General features: G+C 36.2%; 1 protein-coding gene across 2 annotated transcripts; it reads left to right on the forward strand.

Annotated features, from left to right (window-relative positions):
- The first annotated feature begins 7 nt into the window (after positions 1-7).
- On the forward strand, positions 8-27988 carry LOC111799741 (uncharacterized). Of its 2 annotated transcripts, none has more exons than XM_023683198.2 (51): positions 8-303; positions 1107-1404; positions 1749-1977; positions 2091-2430; positions 2520-2633; positions 2713-2841; positions 3007-3198; positions 3342-3536; positions 3675-3812; positions 3964-4086; positions 4196-4449; positions 5158-5261; positions 5350-5444; positions 5525-5719; positions 7588-7779; positions 7911-7989; positions 8072-8139; positions 10349-10494; positions 10721-10829; positions 10916-11062; positions 11220-11267; positions 11348-11476; positions 11707-11946; positions 13355-13495; positions 13580-13665; positions 13777-13882; positions 14470-14565; positions 14689-14841; positions 18012-18194; positions 18277-18491; positions 18578-18710; positions 18795-18920; positions 19406-19450; positions 19545-19622; positions 19759-19875; positions 20328-20454; positions 20527-20627; positions 20704-20841; positions 20926-21003; positions 21923-22069; positions 22162-22293; positions 22477-22506; positions 22592-22738; positions 22818-22879; positions 23255-23408; positions 23494-23685; positions 23768-23872; positions 24215-24349; positions 24580-24816; positions 27472-27573; positions 27685-27988. In XM_023683198.2, exons 1-51 carry the CDS (start codon positions 205-207, stop codon positions 27832-27834), a joined length of 7179 nt encoding a protein of 2392 aa, XP_023538966.2. In that variant the 5' UTR covers positions 8-204; the 3' UTR covers positions 27835-27988. The 2 variants fall into 2 exon arrangements, with proteins under 2 accessions (XP_023538966.2, XP_023538967.2); XM_023683199.2 differs by having other exon boundaries at positions 18578-18704.
- The last annotated feature ends 2 nt before the right edge of the window (positions 27989-27990 follow it).

The raw sequence follows: 27990 nt of genomic DNA on the forward strand, positions 1-27990 counted from the left end.
TGAGGAAAGCCCACTACTCTTCTCTCGTGATCGCCATCATTCCTTCTTTTTCGTGCTCTCTCTCTCCCAGGACTGCTCTCTGTTCCAGCAATCCCCCGACCCGCGTCTCTAGCTTTCCATTCCGCTGTTCTTCTTCGCACTCACTCAGCTGGACCTCGGTTTTTCCTTCTGCTGGAAAACCCTACCCTCCCGATTTGGGTCGCCATGCTGATGTTTTCGACTGCAACGTCCTCCCAGATTCGCTTCCTCCTCCACAGCTTGACTGAATCTAATGCTGAATCTGTTCTCAAAGAGCTTTATGAGGTTTTCGTCACACTCTTTTCTTCACTGTTTAATGTTTCTGTCTTACTTGCAGGCTATCATTTGAGCTCTCTCTCTTTTCTTTAGAATTCTTCTAATTCCTGCTTCGTCGTCTAGATTTAGGTTAACGTTTTTCCCGCTTGCTTTAAGTGATTTTTACTTAATTCTCTACTTCCAATGCGTTTCTCATTCTGATCTTGAGGTATTTCTGTGAGGCAATTTCTGCGGTTTATGCCTTTTTGGATTTTGTTCTCTTTTTCTGTGAGGCAACTGGTTGCCGCAAGCCAGTTTTGTATCTTTGATTATCTTTTTGGTGGTAAGAATACGGACGCCACTGATATTTGAAGCCTTTTTTTTCTGATTCAATCCACCCCTTTTGGGGCTTCTTTACCGTCGACTTTTAGTGTGTCTTCGCTACCATTTCAATTGACTATCTGCATTAGGGATGTTTACGTCAATAGCTTCTATATAGGTGCTTTGAGGGCTCATAAGTTTTAGGGTATTTTTTTACTTTCTGTTATTATTATTATATTTTTTAGAACTTTTTTTTTTCCCGACCACTGTCGATTTTGTGTCGTCATTTCGTCATTTCTTCTTTCTCTTCATGGGATTTATATTCCCGAAATGGAAGAATTAGGAGATAGAATGCGAATTCCTAAGTAATGGTCTCTGTGATTAAGAAGTTATAAAATCATGTTATTTGTACTGTTTCTTAATAATGCATTTCACCTATCTAGTGCATTGATCTTTTACATTTAACTATATTTTGAGCATTTTACTGAATCAAGATCTTCAATGTGCTTCAGTTTATTGACTGTGGAACTGAAGGGAGCTTCATACTGCTCAGAACTTGTTTGGATTATTTCACTAGCCATGGGACAGATTTGGAAAACCCGCTGTTGCGACTAGTTATTTCTTCAGTTTTCAAGCATCTCTTGGACAGACCTAATTTTAGTACAATATTTTGCGAGTCCCTTAAAGGTAGAGATATCAACCAAGTTATTCTCGAGAACATCTCGAATCTGTTAAACTTGTCAATGTGTGAAAGAATTGGAGTTGGTCTCGCTGTTTCAGATTCTGAAAATCTTGATGCAAGAATGTGTGGTAAGTTCTAGAATTTTTCCTTCGTTTTTGACATTTTCTTGCTATCAATTTGCTTTCAACTACTTGTGCTTCAAGACAGAGAGCAATGTTTGCACTTACCTGTCGTGGGAACTCCTCTAACATTTAAGCTTGCCTACTTTCCTTTAGTTCTTTTGTTAATGTGGATATTGTAGTCATGTTTGGATAAAAATAGGCATGGGACCCTGCTTGATTTTGTTTTTACACGTTATCAATGTTAGTTTACCTCATCAGTGGAAATAGACTCATTGTAGCCAGTTAGCATTTCTTTTTGTTTTTGTTTTTCCTTGTGGGGACTTCACAGGGGTTGCTCTTTACTTTTTCAGGGAAGAACTTCTGCATTAGTCAGATTGAGGAACTTTGTGCTAATGCTGTATCTGTGGATTCCATTCAGCAAATTCAGGATATTATCATGTTCCTCCAACGGTCTGAAGGGCTCTCAAAGCATTTAGATTCCTTCATGCAAATGCTATCTTTGGTGCAGTTGAAAGATGTTACTGAGTTTGTTTTGTCACCACTGCTTTCAGATGAATTGCGAGAGGAGAAATTTTTAAGGTGCCAAAGAATCTCTCTTAAATATAATCTTCACTATTTATGTTGAATTTTGGTGGGTACCCAAGCTCTTTGTATTATTGTTATTTACTTGACAACTTCTGTTTCCATTCTAGGAATGTAAATCTGTCGCAGGAGTCCCTTGATAATGATTTTGATTCCATCTTAGCTGAAATGGAGAAGGAAATGAGCATGGGAGATATAATGAAGGAACTGGGTTATGGATGCACAGTAAATGCAACGCAATGCAAAGAGATTTTGTCCCTCTTTTTGCCGCTGACAGAGATTACTATCTCTAAGATACTAGGCATGATAGTTCGAAATCATACTGGTCTTGAGGACAGTCGAAATATATATACAACTTTTAGTCTAGCTTTGGGTTGCAGCGCTTTATCTGATCTGCCATCCTTGAACTCTTGGGATGTGGATGTTCTCATAGACACAATGAAGCAACTTGTAAGTTTTTTCTTCTTCCTTTTCTCCATGTTGTATGAATACCAATTTCTTTCGTTCTTTCTTTTCCTCACTGTGCTTTATTGATTCAGGCACCTAGTGTTGACTGGATAAGAGTAATGGAAAGTCTGGATCATGAGGGTTTTTACATTCCGAATGAGGAAGCATTCTCATTTTTCATGTCTGTATATAGACGTGCATGCCAGGTATTGTTTGCTTTTCTTGGGGTGCTTTGAGATGAAATAATCCGTTCCTTGTTAATCCAATATTTGGTTGAGATTGCAGGAGGCATTTCCTCTTCATACAATTTGTGGGTCCGTTTGGAAGAATATGGAGGGTCAGATATCTTTCCTTAAACATGCCGTATTTGCACCACCTGAAATATTTACATTTGCTCACTCTGGAAGACAGCTGGTATGGTCAATATTTAGGACACTTCAAGTTCTTCCCTGTTTTGCTTGCTTAATTCTAGCTTACTTCGATGGCTGTGTAACTTCTGCTGCAGGAACTAATCATTCTCCAGCGCGTTATGGAAGTAGATATTCTTAATTTTTTACGATTAATGAGATATTTTTGTAGGCTTATATTGATGGAGTGCATGGCCAGAAGCTTCAACTTGGACATACAAATCACACATGGACGTGCCTTGATCTTTTGAATATTCTGTGTGAACTTGCTGAGAGAGGTCATGCTAGATCTGTGCAATCAATTCTGGAGTTTCCTCTTAAAAACTGGCCTGAGCTATTGCTATTTGGAATGGCGCATATTAATGTACATTTTTTCTTGTCACCTCTGCATTGAGCTTTTTCTTCTCTCTCTCTCTCTCTCTCTCTCTCTCTCTCTCTCTTTAATATTTTTTAAATTTGTCCTGTCTCTCTCACACATGGTTGTAAATGTAACATATTTTCTTGCAGACTGCATATAATCTGCTTCAGTATGAAGTTTCTTTTTCAGTCTTCCCATTGATGTTAAGAAATCGTCTTGGTAGTGGTTTAATCCTTCAGCTATGGCATGTTAACCCTAATCTGGTTTTACGGGGATTTGTGGATGCTCAAAACAGTGATCCAGACTGCATAGTTAGGATTCTTGACATCTGCCAAGAATTAAAGGTTAGCTAATACTAAATAGTCTCTCTCTCTGGCAGAGATGATATGAACCACATTCTTGGTATACTGATTAAATTTGCTAGCCGTTTCTGTTACTTTTAAATCTGAAATTGCTTTTCTTCCACCTCTATCATTTCGCAGATACTTTTGTCAGTGTTAGATATGATTCCTTATTCCTGCGGTCTCAAATTAGCAGCCATTGCTTCACGAAAGGAATTTTTGGACCTTGAGAAGTGGTTGAGTAATAGTTTGAACTCATACAAAGATGCATTTTTCGAGGTAATATTTTTCAGTTTGTTGCCTGACCTTTAGAACTGTTTTCTTGAAATTTACATGTTTATAATTTAAGTAATGTATTTGTGTTGACATATATTTGCTATTAGCCTTTAACTTTGTTTTGAAAGTGAAATTTATGATATTAATGTTGCAGGAATGTCTCAAGTTCTTAAAAGAGATTCATTATGGGGGATCTCAAGATTTTTCAACCAAGCCCTTTTATCCTTCTAATGCCTTTTCGAATATTTATTTGGAAACTGCTTCTACTTTCTTGAAGGTATTGTGGAAAAACTCCAGTTCTTTCACCTCCAAATTCATTCTTCTATGTGAGGTTTTGAGTGTTATGTTATGCATTTGTCTAAGTTTAACGTACTTGTGAATGCCAGGTTCTTAGATCTAATGTGGGTACTATTACTTCTACTCAACTATCTGAAGAAATGGAGAAGTTGCATGGTGCAGTTCAGGAATCAAGCCCAAAGCTGCAAAATGGTGGAGCTTCAGATGTGCCTGCAACAGAAGGATATGCAGAAGACATTGAGACCGAAGCTAATTCGTACTTTCAACAAATGTTTTCTGGTCAATTAACCATTGAAGTGATGGTTCAAATGCTTGCTCGGTTCAAAGAATCTTCAGTTAAAAGGTGCTGTATTTTTATCATTCTTTGGGTTGCATGAGTGGCTGGTCTATAAAAAGTTTATTCTATGGTGTGATCGTGTTTGTGATTAATTTCCACAATTTCCTGAGTATTCTGGTATTAGACAAATCCACATTGGAAGACTCAAGTACTGTTTGTTTGGGAATTCTTCTTTCCTTTTTCAGTCATGGAAAAAGTAATTTTCATGTTTTTTCACCATCAGCAATCGAGTACATTCAAAATGCCCCTTTTCAATCATCTCTATCTTTGTGTCATTCTTCTAAACCGCAGGTGTATTTTGTGCATCTACTTGATTATTTTTACTCTGGTTTCTTTTTTTTTTTTTAGTGGCTTCAATGTACTGGGAGTTAATAGCATTCTTGTTTAAGCTCTTAGAATTCCCTGATTGATCTTCCACGTTCGTCTTTTTACTTTTTTAGTTGGATGTTGGATCTGTGTAATAGTTTTACATCTAGCTTGTTAAGGTCACATGTTCGGACTTCCTTTGGTGAGATGCCAGTATTCTTCCAGTTCTCTGGATGCATTCTGCATATCTTACTGTAAAGCTTTTCCTCCTATCCAAAATTGATCTCTGATCTTTTAATTTCTCTTCACCTGCTGCCACCTGTAGCTTTCATTGTTCCATTTTTGATAGCTTGGTTCTTTGGTTAGCTTGGTTAGAACAGATATTCTCTAAATGGGTTATGTTTACAGGGAACAATCAATATTCGATTGCATGATTGCAAATCTTTTTGAGGAGTACAGATTCTTCCCAAAATATCCTGAAAGACAGCTGAAAATTGCAGCAGTTCTCTTTGGTGAGTTTCTTGTTGCAATTTGAGTCTTTTAATATTTATTTGATATATTTATTCGATTATAAAATGTTCACTTATCATTCTTTTTCAGGCTCTGTTATTAAGCATCAGCTTGTAACTCACCTTACACTGGGGATTGCGCTGCGTGGTGTCCTTGATGCACTTCGAAAACCTGCAGATTCTAAAGTTCGTATTGCATGTTAGAGAGTGAGGTTTTGTTTGTACTTATTATGTTATGATGTGGTTAAATTTCCATCTTTTGGCAGATGTTTGTGTTTGGTACAAAGGCCGTAGAGCAGTTCGTGGATCGTTTGATTGAGTGGCCGCAGTACTGCAACCATATTCTGCAAATATCACATTTGCGAACCTCTCATATGGAACTTGTTGCTTTCATTGAGCAGGCTCTTCTGAAGATATCTGCAGGCCATTCTGATTCTGATGCTACTTCAGGAAATGTGGAGGTGGCAACTGATTTTTCAAATACATATTTTGTTGCCTTGTGCAGATTATATCTTTTGACTTTAAAATTCAAAATTATGTCATGGTATTCACAAGAAATCCTTACACACGCCACAAATGATTGTTTTTTTTCCTGAACGGAAAGTAGAAACCTTGTCATTAATGGAAACAATAAGGTACAAGTCAAGGGAGAGCCCCTAGAACCTAGGTGCTTAGGAATAATTATTCCAATTGGTGCAGCTGAAAAAATTGCAATCCTTAATCTTTTATAAACGTTTCAAAACTACCTTGAAGTATGAAATCAATTAAAATGTCGGATGAAATGCTGACATGATAAAACATCAGCTTTGCATACTTAATCTAGGCAAGCATCCTAGTCACCCCTACGTCGCTTCAGATCATTCTGATAAATTTCTTGTGTAAGGGTAGGTGGTTTTTTGAAACCTTTATTAAAGATCAAGGGAACTAGTGCAACTTTTTAAAGAAAAAGGGTATTTTCGCAACAAATGACAATGTTCAGGAGCCTTTTTATGATTTAGCCTTTTTTCTTTGCCATTTTGTCCATCTTGTTCCTCTATTCTAGATTCCAAATACAGATTTTTGTTTTCTTTGGTCCTCCAAATATAGGTTGATAGAAATCATTAGGTTTGAAGTTAGGAGCTGACTGAAATCTTATTCCAATGGTTAATTATGAGAAAGTGGAGTGCTTTTTCTATCCAACTAGCGCTATCAATTTTTCTTGAAAATTAGAAGTTGGGATGCTAGAGGCGTGGAGGATTGTATAAAAGAACTAATCCAAGCTTTCATCCAAAGATTTACATTTTATTTAGATATAGTGCTTCACCCAGAAAGTACTATATCTAAGATCAATTGGTTTAAGTCTTTGTGGAGTATATCAAGTTCAAATGGGATGGAATGGAATGGATTGAATGATCCACGGGGATTCTCACTCTCTGCGATGAGAAGACTATTATAGTCGTGGAGACTCTTTGAGGGGAGTTCCTTTACAGATCAAGAGCCAGTGGAGTTTGCTTTCTTTGCTCTCCATTATTCCCAACCATATTCTGTGTTATGGGAGAGAATGATTTTCGGTTTTGTATGCATGATCCTTCCTAGGGTTTGTCCTGCATCGTTCTTCCACATATTGTGTTCCACCCCTCCTTCGAGGTTGCCTCTATGTTTTCCTCTATTTGGAAGGTTAGGATACCCAAAGAAGTGAAGGCCATTGCAGGACAGGTGTTGCATGGAAAAGTGATCACCCTGGTCCGTATTCTTCCTTGTTGTTGTGTTTTCAATGGTGTATTCTTGGAGGTAGGAGGAAGACATCAATAATTTGTTTTTGGATTGCTGGTTCGCATATTCCTTTTGGAATCAATGCTTAAGTTCTTTTAGCCTCAGCTTGCTCGAATCAGAGGTGTGGTTTTGTGATCAAGAATATCTCCTGAATTCTCATAGGAAGGATAGAATTTTATGGCAGTCTTGTTTTCTTGCTACTTCGGAAGGGATTTTGCTTGAGAGGAAAATAATGTTTTTAGAGGGGTGGAAGGATCTGGGGAGGTGTTTGGATGCTTCCTTGTGCGTGTTTGTCCATTGGGCTTTTTGTAATTATCAATGTGGTTCTGTTCTTTTTGGATTGATATCAATTCCTATAGTTAGCTGTGAGGTTCCTTTTGGTGGCCTTATTTTTTTGTATGTCCTTGTTCATTCTCTTATTTATTTATTTTTCTTACTGTTCTAAAAAAAAATTGAAGAATATTTGAACACGGGAAAGGAGAGTTGGGTCTCTAATATGCTATCTAGCCATAGAGAGGGATTACCATTTGGTGGCGAGCATTGGTAAGATTTCTTATTATATATTGGTTGATTGCAGTTAAATAGTTCTAGCAACATTCAAGCCCCTCAACAGCATTCTTCGGCAGCTCAGCTACAACAAAAACATGAAAATGCCATTGACGATCAGCTTAAAGTCACTGGACCATCAGTTATTGATGGAAAACCAATTTTATCTACCGTGGGGCAAACTTCAATTCAACCCATAGGTGGTGCTTCTACCATTCAAAAGGTAACTCATTCTCCATTCTTTTTGTCTTTGTCCTTTTAGACTTTTATGCTTTTCATACCTTTGCTTGACATAATTATTAACAATGAAATATCCCCTTCTATCTCTTTGTAAATAAATTGCTACAATTGTAGGTGCAGAATACAATCAATAATCCAACAGTGTTGTCTTCCTCTGGTTTTGTCCGTCCTCCACGAGTGGCTGCTTCTACCAGTTAGTTATTCTATGATTAGGCATTAAAAATGTTGTTGCTTGTTTGGAACGAACATAGTAGTTATGTTTTATCCTTTGACAGGGTTTGGTTCAGCTTTGAATATTGAAACGCTTGTTGCTGCGGCTGAGAAAAGAGACACTCCGATTGAGGTATCCCATTCACTGTGCTATCTTTTAAACATTTTTATCATTTCATCAGGTCTTGATGAATGTGGATGTAGTGGGATTCTTATTTGTCACGTCATTGATACAATAGCTATTATTTTTAAATAAAATTTTAAAAATTTCATAACATTCTGTACTTTGCTGAAGATATATTGTAGACATTTGTATTTTTCTAATTAGGTTGAATCTTAACAGAAGGGGTGTTTGTTTCTCTTGCCTGTTGTTTTAATGTGGTGGGCTTATGATTATGTTCTGTTTAAATGGTTATAATGATGTTGCAAGGTAATCTTTATTACACGCAAATGGATGATGGTTTTGATAGGTAAAAAAAAGAAAGAGACCGCTTGTGATTATGTTCTGTTTAAATGGTTATGACGATGTTGCAAGGTATCTTTGTAACATTCAAATGGATGATGGTTTTGATGGGTAAAAGAGAAATAGACCGGGTAGATTTTAGAACAACCCTCTCTGATTTGTCTACTGTGAAAATTATTTTTGTTTTATCATTGTTGGTAAAGTTCCAAACATATGGTTGGCAGAAAATTTTACCAGTAGCTGCAATATTCTCATTAGGGTGGCGACAAGTCTCTTGTAGAACATTTAGTCTACCATCACATCTCATTCTGGCCTTTCTATATTCTGAATTTTGAAGTTAATGATGAAGCATTTAAAAATATCAGATTTTTGCTTGAATGAAGGTAGTTCTGTTTAGTTTTAGTCTTTTTGTTTTCTTACATTTGCCAACGCTGTCTTTGAGATTCTATCAACAAGTTTCTTGGCGCTTAGGGGTGGATCTAGAATTAAACAGTTGTAGGGTTGAACATAATTGAACTAGTAAGTAATGATATCAACAAAGAAGTTTCTAACATTCAAGGAATATTATGAACATTTTATAAAAAGGAAGCGTATCTAATAGATTCTTGAATTTTAAAAGCGGTCTAATTCATCTCTAGAGTTTTAATGTGGTGTATTATACATCTTTGAACTTCAAAACTTTTTGTCTCATTAGTTCTTTTCACTTTCAATTTTGTATCTAATTGTTCGTGATTAATGAGACTTTTTTTAATTTTTAATTTTTTTTATTTATAGTTTTTAGACCTATTAAACACAAAATTAACAGTGGAAGGAGGAAGGAGGAAGGAGGAAGGAGGATAATATAGGTTAAAGTCCTTGAACTTATCAGATACCTTTGCATGTAACTTAACCAAAGTTGAAAAAGGGACTCTACTAATTAATAGTAATAATGTATTATTAAGACTAACTTTTAATTAATATTATAAAAATGAAATAAAAAGAAAATTAAAGTTTAGAGTTATCATAAAAATAAAATAAATTCAATAAACCAAGGAATAAAGAATAAAATTGTGATCTGCCCATGCCAGTTCAGCATCCCCAGTAAATTAAGACTACCTTTGCATGTAACTTAACCAAAGTTGAAAAAGGGACTCTACTAATTAATAGTAATAATGTATTATTAAGACTAACTTTTAATTAATATTATAAAAATGAAATAAAAAGAAAATTAAAGTTTAGAGTTATCATAAAAATAAAATAAATTCAATAAACCAAGGAATAAAGAATAAAATTGTGATCTGCCCATGCCAGTTCAGCATCCCCAGTGACTTTCTTCCTTCTAGTGTATTATTAGGGTAGGTAACATCGGCACCCTCCGAATAAAAACCAATGCAGATAAGGTGATAATTTTGCTTGGGCTTATCAAAAGCTTCAGCCACCTTTTCAAGTTCCTTGGGCCTTTTCATTCTTTTCTTTTAAGCCTAGGGTCTTAAAGTGAAACAATTTGAACCAGCATTGTAGTTCTCTTGATTTTTAATGTTTTTGTAGTTTTTTTTTGACTTCATATTTAAACAAAAAAAATCTTTTATCATTATAATATATTTGCCATACTTGTGAAAATTCCTTCACTTGTATATTCCGAGTACAAGCACGAATAGTTTGTGGCTACTGGTAATTGATAACTTTTTTGGAACTTGGACATTCTGAGCATAATCATGTCTATATACTGCTTTTTCTTCCATGTTTTCAAGTTTAGGACCTCGCTTAATAGACTGAAAGAGAGACTGTATATTCTGCTGTATTTTTATTTAATTGCTCTTGTTGGTCATATTTCATTGTTATGCAGTCTGCATTTATGTCTGCACATCTGGCCTTCTTATAAGTCTCATTATGTGTACAGGCTCCAGCATCGGATGTGCAGGATAAGATTTCATTTATGATCAATAATATTTCACTTGCTAATTATGAAGCCAAAGCAAAAGAAATTACTGAGATTTTGAAGGAGCAGTTTTATCCCTGGTTTGCTCAGTACATGGTCATGAAGAGGTTCGAAATTGCTTTAAATTTTTGTATGTATTTTTGCACAGAAATAACTGCAATGTTTATAAGAATTTATAGGATGGTATCATTGAGCTGAAAGTAAAAACGATGTGCTGCAGTTTTATTAGGCGGAGTAAATTGTTAAAGAATGTTCTAGAAATCCCCCAAGATATGGTATTGTTTTTTACACGAGTTGTTTTTTTTTTTCATCTGACATCATTTTGCTTTACAGGGCTAGCATTGAGCAAAATTTCCATGACCTGTACTTGAAGTTTATTGACAGTGTTAATTCAAAAGCTTTAAGTAAAGAGATTGTTCAAGCTAGTTATGAGAACTGCAAGGTGCTCTTTTTTTCTTGGATGCGTGGTGCTACCAGAGCTTGGAATGGTAGTTAACATTTTTTCTTTCTTTTTTTCCTCCTCCCCAGGTTCTGTTGGGATCGGAGCTTATAAAATCAAGCTCAGAAGAACGATCATTGCTAAAGAATTTGGGAAGCTGGCTTGGGAAACTAACAATTGGTAGGAATCAAGTGTTGCGAGCTCGTGAAATAGATCCGAAATCTTTGATCATTGAGGTAGTAAATCAGTTACTTTTGTTGGTTTCATTCATTTCACGCATGGACTTTGTGACTTCCTCCTCTTTTCATCTTTTTTGTTTTCTTGAAAACCAATGACGTTGGTTTCTATTTTGTTACTATTTTCCTCTTTGCACTCACTTTTCTGTTTCGGCAGGCTTATGAAAAGGGGCTAATGATTGCAGTAATACCATTTACTTCCAAGGTATGATCATACTGTGAGGATCATTTATGGTAGCTTCGTTTGAGTATCCTGATCTTACATTAATATTGTTGTGACTGTAGGTTCTTGAACCATGTCAAAGTAGTTTAGCTTACCAACCCCCAAACCCTTGGACCATGGGCATTCTTGGACTACTGGCAGAGATTTATTCAATGCCTAACTTGAAAATGAACCTCAAGTTTGATATTGAGGTATGCACACTTCAAGATCGTAAAGTTACCAATAATATTTATTGCCAGTATAGACGCACATAGCTGTAAATTTTCAATGAAAATAATAATTCTGTTTTTGGGAATAGAGAATTTCATTGACCGAATCTGTAACCTGAAGCCCTAGCCTCTGTCCGGCCGATCATTCCGCTGGCACAATCTAGGAATTCCTTTCTGCACTGAATTTAAAGTTTTAAGTTTATTTTCTACAGGTTTTATTCAAGACTCTTAGTGTGGATGTGAAAGAAATAACGCCAACTTCTCTTCTCAAAGACCGGAAGAGAGAAATCGAAGGTAATCCTGATTTTTCAAATAAAGATGTGGGAGCATCCCAGCCGCAGATGGTAGCTGAAATGAAGTCCAGCATAATGTCTTCTTTAAATCAAGTGGAGCTTCCACTGGAGGTTGCAACAGCATCAAATTCTGGAAATCATAGTCACCTGTTATCCCAGGTTTGTTAGATTCTTTTTTTTCTTTCTTTTGTGGTAGGTTATTAACTCATATTCACTAACTAGAGAAAAATACAGCAGAAGAGGTTTTCAAATGAGGATCAGTTGATTAAAAGGAGTTTTACAGAAAGGAACACTAGTTTTTATTAATAGAGAAGAGGTCAAGGAGCTTTATTTTTATTACCTCCGTTTTAATGAGAAACAAATTATAGTTTCATTCAGAAGGCATCAGCCAAACAAAACAACCTGTGGACCAATGGGATTTTCTTATTTTTAATACCCTTCTTAAAGTTTATATGGAGAATTCTCTGTGTTTTCTTCATGTCTCATTTGTTTCTTCCATTTTTCTTGGAGAAATGAGTTTAATCATAAGAGTTTTCGTTGATTTTATTAGTTGTGAAAGACAAGTCTTCTTCATATCATTGGAATTTTCGTTGTGACCAATGTTCTAAAAGGAGCTTAATGCATCCTCGAGGCTTTTTCTCATAGAGAGGCAAGGCGTAGGTCTTGTATGAGGCCTAAGCCTCATTTTAAATAGAATACAAGTTTTAATGGATTAACTTTGTATTGCTAATATTGCAGGGTTGAATAAAAAATATTATAGTGTCCATACTGTAAAACTATATCAATTTTTTTTTTTTTTCATTAGAACAAGAATGTTACCGAAGAAAATAGGGAAATAAAGAAAAAACACGGGAAAGAGGTATTAAAAATAAGTAGGGAAAAACATGGAAAACAATGTTGAGAAAATAATACATGAAAAAATACACCCACTTTTTAATTCGAAGTGAGAAACACACTGTACAAGGGAAATAAAAGAAAAGAAACACTGTACAAGGGAGGTTGGGGGTTGTTTGGGTTAAGAGTGGTTGTACTGTGGTATGTGTGGGGGGGAGTAATTCTTAAAAGATCATTTTTTTTGTTGGGGTGCTATGTAATGCTTCTAAAGGGAGATTTTTTTATGTTTTTTTTACCTTTTGAACTCTAGTAAGAAAGTTCTTGTTTTCTTTCCAAAGAATGAAAAAAGGGAGTAAATTTAAGATATACAAGACAAGAAGTTAATAATCTTCCAAAGTTCCTCCCTCTCATTAATTCCAAATGATGCAACTCCATTAAGTATTGTGACATATTGAACTGAATTCCTTGGGGAACCGTGTTTACTCCCACAAGTACTCGTATTGATAAAATTGCATTGCATGAAAATTTTGATGTTTTTCAGTTTGCTCCTCCATATAGGATTTATAACATCGTTCTGGTAAGATCACTAGTTAGGTTGCTGGAAAGAGATTGCAAAAATAGATGGCTTGAACCATGCAGTCTTTAGACTAGACAATTTTTTTTTCTGCTGTTCTATTTTATTGGAATCACTATTTCTTGTTTGTCTAATCTTTTAACTTATATATGTTTGTAGTATGCTGCTCCACTTCATCTTTCTTCTGGCACATTAATGGAAGACGAAAAGCCTGCTGTGTTGGGCTTGTCTGATCAGGTTCCTACTGCCCAGGGACTCTTACAAGCTACACCAACCCCATCACCATATTCAACCAATCAGGTACGATTGCAACCTTTAGATTTGTTGGAGCCTTCTGATTTGGATAGCATCAGTTTGCTTATTGGCTATTTCTTGTTACTGCAGCTTCCTGCAGGTATCCCTAATATAGGAAGTCTTGTTGTGATCAACCAGAAGCTTAATAGTTTGGGCTTGCACATTCATTTTCAGAGGTTTGAAGCTTATGCTATTGTGTAACTCTTTATTTTAAGCAGTTATCCATGATAAAGCCACTCTTACTAAAAATAATTGAGCTTATATATTTTCTCTTGCACATGCTACAGAGCAGTTCCAATTGCAATGGATAGAGCTGTCAAAGAGATTGTTTCTGGTATTGTTCAGCGTAGTGTCTCTATAGCTACCCAAACGACAAAGGAACTTGTTTTGAAGGTCTTCTCCATAAGTTGACTTGATTTACATGCTTTTTTTTTATTAAGTAAATTATCTTACCTCATTGTAATTATACATTTCTACTGAGCTTATGCTCCTTTTGGGTAGTTTCATTTAGAAATCTGAAGAATTGATCATTTTATGCATGAATATCCTTGTTAATGTTTCCATCATGAACACCAGCTTCATTTCATTTAATTTGCCCTACTTTTACTGCCTGGCTTATTAAGCTATTATTGATGATAGTGCATTGGCTGCTTTCTTATTGAAGTGCTTCATTGTGTAAAATTGTGTCTTGCATTATGAAGTCATCCGTGAACTCCTACTATCTAGTTCTTATTGTGTTTTTCTAGGAATGTTCGAATAATTGAACTGTTGCATCGTTCTCTGTTTTGATTGGAGGTCTCATTTGTGCTTCTTAGATATTGTATTTTGCCATATTAGGCAGATACATTATCTAGGCGGATATATTATCTGCCAGCATTTTGAACTTACTGTTGTGTGTGTTCTTTAATGTTAAAAAATAATCTTTTCTAGGTTATATCTACTTTTGTTCATTTATATTTATTTAAATCATATGTGATTAGGATTATGCAATGGAATCAGATGAGACCCGAATATTTAATGCTGCGCATTTGATGGTTGCTAGTCTGGCTGGATGTCTAGCACACGTGACTTGCAAGGTTTTTTCTCCTATACTGAACTTCTGAGAAAATATGATTTTTGTTTCGTGGAGCTTTATGGTTGATTATTTCATATAGTTTTTATATCATTTATAATCAACTTGATACATTTATTTGTTCTAGGAACCCTTACGAGGTTCAATATCAAGTCAACTTAGAAGTTCGCTTCAGGGTTTGGGTGTTGCCAGTGATCTGCTTGAGCAAGCTGTTCAGCTTGTAACAAATGATAACCTTGATCTTGGTTGTGCCATCATTGAACAGGCTGCTACAGACAAGGTCAGTAATTCCTGAAATTGTGTATTGGTCTTGATATTTTGGCAATGGTTTAATGTTCAATTGCGAGGCAGGTTTCTGTATTAGTATATTGAGAGCAATTTTGTTTTGAGCATATAGATATTATTCCATTTTGCATTTCGGCCAGTTCCACCCTTTCTAATCATATTGTATAGTTATCATGCCATTTTGCTCCCTGTTAGTTTTATCTCATACATATGTTTATACTTGCCTGAAACTTGTATTTAATAAACTAATCTAAAAGCGGAGATAGTGTGTTTGCGTGTGTAAAAAATAGCTGAAAGTTATCTAGATATATGGGTTTTCATTGAGGAGGCCAAGTAAAGTCTGTTAAATATCATTAACAATCAAGTGTTGCAAATTATTGAAAAAATTCTTTACCTATTTTCTTTAATTCTGGAAAAAATCTGATACATCTCTTTATTGAGCATTTACTTTTAGAGAAGTAAAACCTTGAGGTGGAGAAGCACTATTTTTTTTTGTTTCTTTTTTTGCTAAAATCACCAAACTAACGAATCACTGCCAATCTCTCTCTAATCTCCCATGCTCCACCGATGCACCTTGCTGGAAGACTCAGTTGATGACTGTTCTTTTGTTTTCTGTCTCGGAAGGGGTTATTGCTTGGGAGGTTTCTTTTGAATCGATTTGATTGCAATTATTATTGCTGCTCCACCTGAAAGAGCTCAACCGGATTGTGATTATCTCATAAAGCTTCTTTGAGTCGACAATGGCAGTGTTAGTAAGAGTTGACTTCTCTTACGTTTCTCAGATGGTTCCTTCACCACTAGTTTTATTACTACAACTAGTATTGATTTTAAAATTAGAACCATTGAGCTTGATGGAAAACAGATCAAGCTTGGACACGACTGGTCAAGAGTAGTTCCATACGTTCACCACAACTTACTTTTGTCGAAGCCGTTAGCGTTTTTCTGGTCTACTATGTAACAAATGAGTCATCTTTCAACAATATTAGAAATTGGATTTGCAAACAACATACTTTCGATAATGTCAACAAGATATTGTTAGGAAACAAGGCTGACATGGACAAAAGCAAATGGGCTGTGTGCAATGACCCATGCCCAAGATTTTGATCGGGATTTGGAATCTGTATCCCCTCTGACATGGTCATGTTCTTACTCCTAACTGTAATGAGTGAAAACTATTCTCACAGACCAACACAAGTTCTTCCAACATGTTTTGTCCTCACTCACATGCACCTAGGAAAATTCTCAGGTCACCCAACATAGAATTACTCCAAGTAAAACAAACTTAACCATAAAATCCCTATAATTGAGCCACAGAAAAGGAAGATGCGCCTTGTTGGTGTAAGTAGTTTTACTTCATTGATGGGCACATCTAGTTATTTTGCAATTCTTTTGAACTTCATTTAGTTTGTAATGGATAGACAGGAACTATCATGGTTCAGAATTTTAATGGTTGTGCAGTTGAAGTGCACTAGCATTGATGGAGGGCCAGGCTTATTGGGGATGATGGAGGGGTGTATGTATGCCTGAGAAGAGCTTTTTGACTTGCTTTTTTGTCAAGGGAAAGTCCTGATGGTATGGAAGTTGAGTATCCTCGATACTCGAGCCTTTTTACGTCAATGGTTTCACTGATTTGCCATGGACTCCGCCTATGATTCTGATATGGAGATCTTCATTAATAGAAGGGCCTGTTAAGCCACACTGTTAGTGGAAGAAGCCGAAAGGAGATGGATTTTTGTTAGAAGAAACCCCGTTTCTTTAGCATGGACTTTGAAGCTGATTTCCATAAGGTCCATCCTAGTTTAGGCCTTCTGTGCAGTTTCAACTAGACCTTTGCAGAGTCTACTAATGAAATTGAAAGTTCCTTGTCCCATTTGTCAACAGGTAAGCCACGAACTTTGATCCAACCCCATAAGAAGGTACAACTTGTTCCTTGAAGTATTCCTCTTGATTCCATCGGGAATAAAAAAGTTGATAGGAGCCCACTTTTTGCTGACCTTTATAGGAATCCATAATTTTTGCTTGTTCTTGGCCTTCGCAACACATAATGGCTTTGTGTGGTTGGAAAGGGGCAAGGGAGCAGTATGCAGTGACATTGAATTGAATAGCTCGAAGGATGTTGTACCAGTCATCATGGAGTTTTCTCCTCTTCTGAACAAGGATGTTTTCTGTGTCGGAAGTAATTGTTTTTTTGCCAGTTCAGTAATATTGGCGGGTGTAGGATCTTTTTAATGAACTTTTAGCTTTTGTCAATATCTTCCTTATCAGATTTCTTCGCATTCAATGCTTCCTTGGTTTTATTGCTGAATAAGGAGATGTGGCTCTCATTAATGGTTGCTTAAGTTTCTGAGATGTTCGTAAGGCCTATAAAAGCAATCTATCATTTCCTTTGTTCTCCCACAGGGATCATGTAGACTGTTTTTCTCCCATTGTAGTCCAGAATCACCAACTCCACAGTGTCTTTTCTTACTGGATTTTTTCTCAATGCCAAACTATTTGATCGTCAATCCTTGTCTCTTTGAAGAATTTCTGGTTCAAAGGCAAGGTGAGAAGAGGCTTAAGAGTACCATTGATCCATTGTAGAAAACTCCAGTGAATCAATAAGGAGAATGCTTTGTCTTCGGAAGATTCGGAGATACGAACATGGGAGCCTCGAGAGGTTGGGTCTACTGCAATCGAAAATGTTTTCCTTTCTATGGAGATTGATCTAACTGTTGTGGCCCATACATGGTGGAGATGCATGGAAAAGGGAGGATAGATTAAGGGGTGGAGACAAGGTTGCAGTTTTGGGTGAGGTGGAGGGGTGGGAGAGAAGGAAGGGAGGAGAGAGGGGAGAGAGGTTAGACACGGTGGAGAAGTAAAACAAAATATACCCACATGTATATTTGATTGTTATTCATTTTAATGCTTTTCTATTACCATTGATTTAATTTTTTACTCTGCATAGCACTTAATGTATTTAAACTTCAGCCTTTAAATATTTATTCTTGTTATTTAATTGTTTTCTTTCTAGTTCATACCTCTGTAGAATCCCTACCCTCTATCAGTTTGACTTGCGAACCATCAGAGGTTTTCATACAATTTCTTGGAAGAAATCACATTTTTCTATAGTTCTGTTCCTGGCATTATATAACATGTGATTTACAATTTGTTTTTGTGGTTCTTCAGGCAATACAGACCATTGACGGTGAAATCTCTCAACAACTGTCTTTAAGAAGGAAGCATCGAGAGGGTGTTAATCCAACCTTTTATGACACTGGCATGTATGCACAAGGACCTCTTGGTGTTGTGCCTGAGGCTCTTCGTCCCAAACCAGGGCATCTGTCTGTTTCACAACAGCGCGTTTATGAGGTGAGCAACCTTCTCATTGCTTGTGAACTTTGATATTAAAGAAAAAATGGTATAAGATCTTATATTTTTGCATATCCTTCAGGACTTTGTTAGGCTTCCTTTGCAAAATCAAAATAGCCAAGCTGCACAGTCTGCTGGTTCTTCAATTACAGCTAGTGGTACTGGCTTGAGTAGTCAATTTGGTTTGTCATCGGGACAACTGAACTCGGGATACACATCTGGACTTGTTACTGGACTTGAGGGAGTTTCTCGGGCACTTGAAGAATCTGGAGAACCTACTTCTGTGCCCCAACTAAGGTCTTGTAGATCAGCTAATACTCTTGTATTGTTCCAATGGTAGCCACATCTAGTTGCTTTAATCATTCCCTCTTTGCATATTTCAGTGCAACTCCAGGTCATATTGCTGCTGATGGTGTTGGTGTACGTTGTCCAGAAAATGATTTGGATGATGGTTCTTTCCCTTCAGCTGCTTCAACCCCTGAGCTGCATGCAGTAGATACCTCTGACACTGTAAATGTTGGACAACTACCTTTATTTTTCAAGAATATGTGGTACAGTTGTGAAACTCTTTCTAATTTGATATGCACCCATATGTTTTAGGAACCTGGATCCTCTTCCCAACCATCGCCCTCGCCTATTACTACTGATCGTCATGCAACCACTATGTCAGAACCTTCGCTTACTACCAGAGATGCATTGGATAAATTCCAAGTTATTTCGCAAAAGGTTGTCGCTACTCTAAAGTTATTGTTGCTTAAATGCCCATTTCTAGTTAGCCTAGTTCTGTGAATAATGCTTGTCTATATCATATTGTATTTTCATTTGGATATGATATGGGAGAACTAAGAGCTTGCATCTTTTTATATAAATGCATATTAATATTCCTTTTGATTGGGTTTCTTTGCTCGAAAAGTGGCCCTGTGGCATGGAGGAGATTGTTTAGGGGGTTATAGACATGTGGAAAAGGGTCATTTGTGTAGTTTACCCCTCTTATTTTATTTTATTTTTTTAATCTTTTTTTTTTTCATTTTCTTGAGTGTTATATGTAGCCTGTAGTGGTATTTAGATTAGGGCCTGCATGCAACAGAAACTGGGCATCCAGGTGTCCTTTGATATGGGAATAGAACTATCACCCTTCAGGTTTTTTTAATATGGCTGTTCTGCTTTCTTGGATTATGTACTTATAAAGTTTCCATATTGCTTTGTGTCAGTTGGAAGCTTTGGTTAGTAATGAGGCTCGGGAAACTGAATTTCAGGTATATTATCTTGTTTGTTTCCACTTTTAAACGATCAACTCCTCAGGTCTGGCACTCAAAAATTAAACCTTAAATGGAAATGATTTTTGTCTAGGGCGTCATTTCCGAGGTTCCTGAGATCATACTAAGATGTATAAGTCGGGATGAAGCTGCTCTAGCTGTGGCTCAAAAGGTTGTTTAATTTGTCTTGAACTTAGAGGATGTTGTCATTTTCTTTTCTCCTCCATTTTTTCTTCTGTTGATGCTTCAATCGTCTCTATGCTGTTTTATCTCCTCTCCCTTATTCTTGATCTACATTTATGATACAGGTTTTCAAAGTTTTATATGACAATGCATCAAACAGTTTCCATGTTGGTGCCCATCTTGCCATTCTGATTGCCATTCGTGATGTTTGCAAGCTAGTTGTAAAGGAGCTTACTAGCTGGGTATGGTCTAGTTTAAAGCTATTTGTTCCAAATGGGATTGCATTTTGGAATCCATTTATATTTTTTACTTTCTCTTCAAATTCTTCCTCGTCCTTGTCTTCTTTATTGACATACATAGAATACATACATACATATATATATTCCCACTAAAGGCACAAAAGTAGTGGATAAATTGTTTAGATTGTCACAGAATGGATGCCTCATTTTAAAGTTTGTAACTGAGTACGCATCTTTAGACATGAAATATAGTGTTTATTTATTTATATTTGCAGAGTACCTATGGTAAACTCATGACTAATTAAATCCCTTGGTCAAATTTGGATTTAACTTCCTAATTCTTAATGCATTAATGTTTTCCCTGTGGAATTACGTTTAACTCCTCATATACGATGTTCCCTTTCTAAAGCTGAGCCTTTGACAAGTCATTTTCTCCCCAACTTTATTGTTTACAGGTGATTTACTCTGAGGAAGAACGGAAGTACAACAAGGACATTACTCTTGGCCTCATTCGCAGTGAACTAATAAATCTTGCTGAGTATAATGTTCATATGGCCAAACTAATTGATGGAGGCAGGAATAGTAAGTTGATTAATTTATTTCATTCATGTTCTTTTTTTGTCAGTAGAACCAACCATTTATGCAATTTTTCAGAGGCCGCAACTGAGTTTGCAATATCCCTCCTCCAAACTTTGGTTGTCGAAGAATCAAGTGTTATTTCAGAACTTCACAATCTTGTTGATGCATTAGCGAAGGTTTGTATTCTATCAGTTTCACGAGGGTACTCCCCCATGGCATTTTTATAAAGCTTCTTTCTCGTTTAATTTGCAGGTTGCTGCAAAACCTGGATCGCCGGAGCCTTTGCAACAGCTTGTTGAGATAATCAAGAATCCTGCTGCTAGTACAGCTTCTATGTCTGGGGTTAATGTTGGGAGAGAGGACAAGGCTAGACTTTCCAGAGACAAAAAGGTTTCTTTAGGAGAACACTATTGTTACTATACATTGATGAACCTCTTTCTGATTCATCACTTTTGTGTCATTTTTATGTAACAGGCTCCTGGACACACCATTGCAAGCAAAGAAGATTCTAGTATTCTTGAATCTGAAGATCCAGCTGGTTTTCGTGATCAGGTAACTTGATTATTTAAATCATCTATCCCACTTCATGACGGCCTTTTATATCATCAGTTCATGCTAAGAGTGTGTTCATGTCCAACACGCTTCAAATACTTTGACATTTCGACACTTGTTGGACACGTATCAAATACTTGTTAGCACTAGACACTTGTCCACAAAACGCAATCAAATGCTTGTTTGGCATGCATCAGTGTCTGTGCTTTTTTTAAATAAACACAAAAGTAACACGGAATGCAATCAGATGCTTCTTAGACATTATAAACAAACATAAAAATTAACATAAAACAAAAACTAACAATTTTAAGGGTGAAATACATTACTCAGTTCTCTTAAGCTTATTGACTTAAATTTCCTTTGAAGTTATATACATATTTTTGCAAGTGTGTCCTTGCTGGATCCACTACAGATGTTTAGATGTTTGTGTTAACATATTCGTGTCTTTTTTCTGTTTGTGTATCTTAGGGTTTAAGAAAAGCTCCCCCCCTTTTTTTTTAAGTAATCTGCCGTAAGCAAAAGTGCAACTATCCATAAATTTGCGTAGGTTATTAAAAATGCAGATTCTGTAGTTGGCCAGCTTCCTGCGGTCACGTCTTTAGTGGTATGAAGCTAATTAGGATGACGTCGATGATTTGGCCAAATTTCATTATTCTCTGGGTGTATTTTATCTGAATATTTTTTGTAATTTTACATGGGTTGTAATCATACTGCCAGATGTAGATACTGCTAATTCATTTGGTATGCTAGAGGTTGAAGTATGAAGCAACTGAGGATGTTTTAAGTTCTGAACTGTGTACATTTTTTTTTAAGATGAGAGACATCTTTTTTTTTTTAATCTATACTTAAAGATAAGAGACTTCTTTTCAGATGAGAAAGTCGTGCTCCTATTGATTTTGGAATTTCATTGTACCTGTAGGTGTCAATATTATTTGCTGAATGGTATCGAATATGTGAGCTTCCTGGTGGTAATGAAGCTGCTTTTAACCATTTCATACTACAATTACATCAGAATGGACTTCTGAAAGGGGATGATGTGGCTGACCGGTTTTTCCGTCTGCTCACGGTATGCTTGAATTCTTATTTTGGAAGAAATGTCTGTTCCACATTGAATCATAAATTGTTTTTTGCCAACTCACTGCATGCTGGTTAATGTAGGAAATTTCTGTGGCACATTGCTTATCATCAGAAGTAATTAACTCGGGTGCATTACAATCTCCACAACAAACACAGAATCTATCTTTCCTTGCAATTGATATTTATGCCAAGCTTGTATTTTCGATCTTGAAGGTGAGCTTAATAATGTCTTGATAAAATGTTGCCCCATCTGCTTCTTTGGCTCTTTCATTGCTCCTTTCTTTGATTCTTTTTTCTCTTTTTTTTTTTCTTGTTTTCTTTTTCTTGTTTTTTTCCCCCTCCACTTCTTCCATGATGCTAATTTTCATCTGACGTGTTTCATTATTTTATTTTCAGGGATCTGGTAAAACTGCTCTTTTATCAAGGGTAATGAGCTTAAGAAATGCTTTGTGCTTTATTTATATTTTGCATGCTTGTTCATAACTTAGTAATTCTATGCTGCATGCTTCAGATTCTGGCGGTGACCGTAAGATTCATTCAGAGAGATGCCGAGGAGAAGAAAGCATCATTTAATCCAAGACCATATTTTAGATTGTTTATTAACTGGCTTCCTGACCTTGGATCTCTAGAACCTATTGTTGATGGTGCCAACTTTCAGGTGTGAATCATTTGGCTCTAATAATTGCTCATCTCTTTTCTTCATGAATAATCTAGATTGTATGGTTACCATGTTGCAGATATTGACAGCTTTCGCTAATGCATTTCATGCGTTGCACCCTCTTAAGATTCCAGCGTTCAGGTAGCGTCTGTTCTTTCCCTTGCCCCACTTGATTTTTGGCTGAGAAACTAACCGTTGGATAGGAAATCAAATTTTGTAATTAGATCTTTACAAGTATCAATTCTAATGAGTGAAAGCTAGCATTTTTCTTTAAATCTTTGATATTATTCTGCATCAAAAATCTTCTTTGGAGCCAAAAACAAAAGAAAAAAGAAAAAGTAAATAAAAAACTATTCATAATTCAATAGGTTGTGGCAGCCTTAACAAAGTTAATTTGCAATAATGATCGTGGGCTATATGTATAGATGCGTGTTTGTGGTTGCACAGATTTTTTTTGTTCTTCCCTTTAATTTTCAACTATTGCAATTATGTAATGCTGGTTCATGCTTCCATCAGCTATGCTTGGCTTGAGTTGGTTAGTCATAGAAGTTTTATGCCGAAGATGCTTACCGGGAATAGTCAGAAGGGTTGGCCTTATATCCAGCGCTTGCTAGTAGACATGTTTCAATTCATGGAGCCATTTTTGCGGAATGCTGAACTTGGACCACCGGTTTGCCCTACTTTTTTCAGTCTTCAGTTTCATTACTTGCAGGATGTACCGTGGCATTTATTTATTTTTTTCATCTACTTTGCAGGTTCATTTTCTTTATAAAGGCACTCTTAGGGTATTGCTAGTGTTACTTCATGATTTCCCTGAGTTCCTATGTGACTATCATTTTACTTTCTGTGATATGATTCCTCCTAGCTGCATTCAGATGCGGAATATCATCCTTAGTGCGTTTCCTCGAAACATGAGACTTCCAGATCCTTCTACTCCCAACTTGAAGGTCTTGTCTTCATATTTTTGCAAGTATTTTGTCCATAGAAATTAAAGTATGCGTTAGTAAAAAGAATGTTCCACATATGCAGATTGACTTGCTTGCGGAAATCAATCAATCCCCACGTATTCTATCAGAGGTGGATGGAGCTCTTAAATCAAAGCAGATGAAGGCCGATGTGGATGAGTATCTCAAGGTAATTTGTTTTTACCCTTCACTGTTCTTTCTTGCGAGAATGATTGGTTGGTTTCACATTTCTGAATTCAGATAAAACAGCAACACAGTAGTCGATTCTTTTTTCATTTCTGAACCAGATACAAACCTTTTAGTTTTTGTTGGTAGTTGGAGAAAGAACTAGCAATAATTCTTTTCTTCTGTAATTGATATATTCTTAGTAAAATTGTGATTATCTTATCTATTTTGGACATTATTTTGCTCTGCTATCTATCCCCTATTTCCGGTATACTATGTTTTTTCTCATCTACATCTCCATTACCTTTCTCATAGTTCCTCCCTTTCTTTTTCCTGCTCTCTGCAGACGAGACAACAGGGATCCTCGTTTCTGGCCGGTCTGAAGCAGAAATTGCTTCTTCCTCCCAGTGAAGCTGCTTCTGCTGGGACCCGTTATAATGTGCCTTTGATCAACTCCCTTGTACTTTACGTTGGGATGCAGGTACTTGGTTCTCTACCTTTCGAACTGTTTTTTAATTTGTGATCATCTCTGGCAATTACTGGTATTCTTTGTACTAGGCTAGCCATTTGAGGGCATAAATCAATTTATAGGGTATCCCTTCTCTTGTGGCTTTGGTTCATATTCTGTTTTGAACTTTAAAGATTCCAATCTTTTGTTTATTGGTTGCTAAAGCTTGAATTTGCACGCTTACTTTTACAATTGTTGTTCAGGCCATACAGCAACTTCAGGCAAGAAGTCCTCATGCGCAGTCAACTGCCAATACTGTTACCTTAGCAGTATTCTTGGTGGGAGCTGCTCTCGATATTTTCCAGACTCTGATTGTGGAGTTGGATACTGAAGGGCGCTACCTCTTCCTCAATGCCGTTGCAAACCAACTTCGTTATCCTAATACGCACACTCATTACTTTTCTTTTGTCCTCCTGTACTTGTTTGCGGAATCAACTCAGGTTAGATAATTCTGTTCGCTGTTCATTTTATACATTTTTGCCTGCTGGAACTGTCATTGGTTAGTGTCGAACGAATAGCTTTAATTTGAGGACTAATTGGTGTAATTAGTTAGTCACCTTTCCTATTTTTTGTTGTTTCCTTTTCTACTTATTCTATAGAGAATAGTCAAAGATTTTCTATTATAAAAGGTTTATGTACTGAATAATAAGACAATCGAGTCGTATTCCTTACACTAAACACATAGTATTAGAGCATTTCTATTCTGAAAATCTGATTATACCTAAATTCTACTCCAATCGGTGAAGCTTCCATTGCTACCAATCATTCACCAAGACCAAGACCTGCCTAGTGTCATTCCCTTCTATTTGTTCCTCCATCATGTTAGAAGAATAAAAAAGATTCCATCATCAGTTGAGTAAGTCCCTATAGCCATGAAGAAAGGTGGATTTCAACACGTATGATTGTCATATTGGCTCAATGGAAAAAAACTTCTTCAAATGGTATCAGGTTGTATGGACGAACCTTAAGAGGAAAAGGAAATTTTGTTGGAATATGACTAGCGAAGATGGATCCATAATTTACTGCATAGAGAAGAACACTACATAATGTCAATAGTTCTGAAATTTTATAGAGCCATCCATCAACATACATGTATATTTGTACAGAGCGCTCAAGCCATATGAGACTTCATCCATCAACCATACATGTATGTTTTCATATAGAACTCAAGCCATATGAGACTTTATTATTGAAGCAAATCATGTTTGAGTTTTGACAAGTCTCAACAACCAAGTCCAAGTACAAATCATCCTTCCAAAAGAAACATCATTCCTAGATGAAATAATTTTCCTTTTGAGTAGAAAAGTGTAGATAAAGTCTTATGCTTGACTAACAACACGGTGTAGATGCATCGACCTTTGTTGTAGAGAAGAAAAAAACTACATAAAAGACAACCAATGGAAGAGTAACAAATACAATTTATGGTATACTCACTCCAAGTAATCATGACACACAATGGAGAGTTGTTGGAAGTTGAATGGAAAACCTCCTAGATGTGAATGAGAAAATCGTGGAGGCTCATAGAATTGTGTTTGGGAAAACAAGAGAAAAATGTTAAAAACACAAGCTTACATCGTAAAGGAGTCCAAATCAGAGCAGAAGCCACAAATCATGGACGCTAGTACATTCAATAATGAAGAGATTGGATTGTGCTCTTTGACTTAACAAGTCGTCAAGGTAATACTATTACCTTGACGATAGGGTAAGCCTTCATTTACCTTTTGTATAAATCCTTCAAAGCTACTGATCACATGAACCTTTCACTCACAATTTTTCAAAGCACATAGCCATACCCAAGTAATCGAAAAATTATTGTGGAAAATGGGACTAGTTCCATTGTTGCAAAAATATATGATGTATACTCTCTCAAACCCTTACACTAAAACACGTTCTACATGTTCCATAACTATCTATCAGTCTCATTTCTATTCAAAAGTTTGTCCATGATTGCCATTGTAGTAGTATTTTCTCGTTATGTTGTGTTTTTCAGGATCAAGTCTTGAGACGGATGATTGGACTTGTTAAGGAATTGAATGACCAACTCTACTAACAATTACCTAAGAGAATAACAAATCTCGCACTTTGTGTCATTTCGTAGTTCATCCAATATATATGTACTTTTGGTTATTTCACCTTTGCATGGTTTATCCCTCTTTAGAATTTTGAAAATTATGTTTTTAGATTTGTTTCGAGGATTCAAAGTTTTTGATTTTCATTGTGATGCATATTATTGTGTAGATCTAGCTCATATATGCAAGTCAATTTATGCATGACCCACGACAGTCTCATCTTTAAGAAATTATATCTAGCTCTCAATTGACCTACATAGCGTACTTAGTGAGCGCAATTAGTCAATTTATGCATGACCCCTGAGAGCCTCACTGTCAGACAACATATGAAGTATTCCATTACCCGAAAGGAACTTTAGGAATAAGAAAATTTGTTCGAACAGAATAATTTCCTTGTGCCAGACCAATAGTTTATAGAAGATCTTCTACATTGTACTTTTCTTGAAGGTAACTTGCGTGGAGGAGTAAAAAACAAAGTGTGGTAGCTAGATCATCTATCGGATCAGAATTATGAGATATTGCATTAAGACTATGTGAGCTCTCATGGTTGAGGATAATCCTTGATGACTTACCAATTAGGGGAGAATGCTTGATAAAGTTGTATTGCGATAACAAATCAATCACCACGATTGCTGATAAGTCTATCTAACATGATAGGTCAAAGCATATTGAAATTGATTGACATTTTATTAAGGAAAGGGTAGAGAAGGGGATAATATGCTTGAGTTGTGTTTACTTTAGCTTGAAGAGGTAGGGATTGTCAAGCTATTGTAATAGAATAGGTCTCGACAATTCTTAATTTGAGGAGTAATTGATGTAATAAGTAAGTCAACTTTTCTGTTTCATTTTCTGGACTGTTTCCTATTCTCTAGAGAATTAGGTGTTTTTATATTATAAAAGGTCTAGTACTTCTAAATATTTTTAAAAATATATATATGACAATATACCTCAATGTCGCAAACAGTTGCAACTGTTAGTAATATAGGACATCAGTTATAATTTAAGTTTGCTTTGGAACATGGGCAGGAAATTATCCAGGAGCAGATAACAAGAGTGTTGTTGGAGCGCCTCATTGTTAATCGACCTCATCCATGGGGTCTACTGATAACATTCATTGAACTTATCAAGGTAAAATCCCACCACAGTCCATCCATGTTTGATATTTTTCGTCGTTTATGTTTCAGTTTTTTACATGATAAAAATTGTTTCCTGAGCGAGAAGCATGTGATGTGTTTGCAGAATCCAAGATATAACTTTTGGAACCGGTCCTTCATAAGATGTGCACCAGATATCGAAAGACTATTCGAGTCGGTGTCTAGATCCTGCGGTGGTCCAAAATCTGCAGACGAAAACATGATTCAAAATTGGGTACCTGATACCGCTCACTAATTCATCTGTTTGTGTATATTATTTGCCTGTCTTGTACACAGTATTTATTTACTCCCATCTAACAATTGTAGTTCCCATCTAACGATTGTGGTTAATTCACCTGTAAATAATACTTTTCTCATTAAAAGTTGAATATGATTTGGAATTTCTTTGATG

The sequence above is a fragment of the Cucurbita pepo genome, chromosome 8, assembly GCF_057944985.1.
Source record: "Cucurbita pepo subsp. pepo isolate OVF chromosome 8, ASM5794498v1, whole genome shotgun sequence".
In the NCBI taxonomy this organism is placed as follows: Eukaryota; Viridiplantae; Streptophyta; class Magnoliopsida; order Cucurbitales; family Cucurbitaceae; genus Cucurbita; species Cucurbita pepo.

What these genes read in the sequence shown, in the direction of transcription:
- LOC111799741 (XM_023683198.2), top strand. Translation starts at nt 205, where the DNA reads ATGCTGATGTTTTCGACTGCAACGTCCTCCCAGATTCGCTTCCTCCTC. An exon ending in AACAGGCTGCTACAGACAAG is followed by an intron (nt 14,842 to 18,011) that starts GTCAGTAATTCC and finishes GTGGTTCTTCAG; the next exon opens with GCAATACAGACCATTGACGG. An exon ending in AATTGATGGAGGCAGGAATA is followed by an intron (nt 20,455 to 20,526) that starts GTAAGTTGATTA and finishes GCAATTTTTCAG; the next exon opens with AGGCCGCAACTGAGTTTGCA.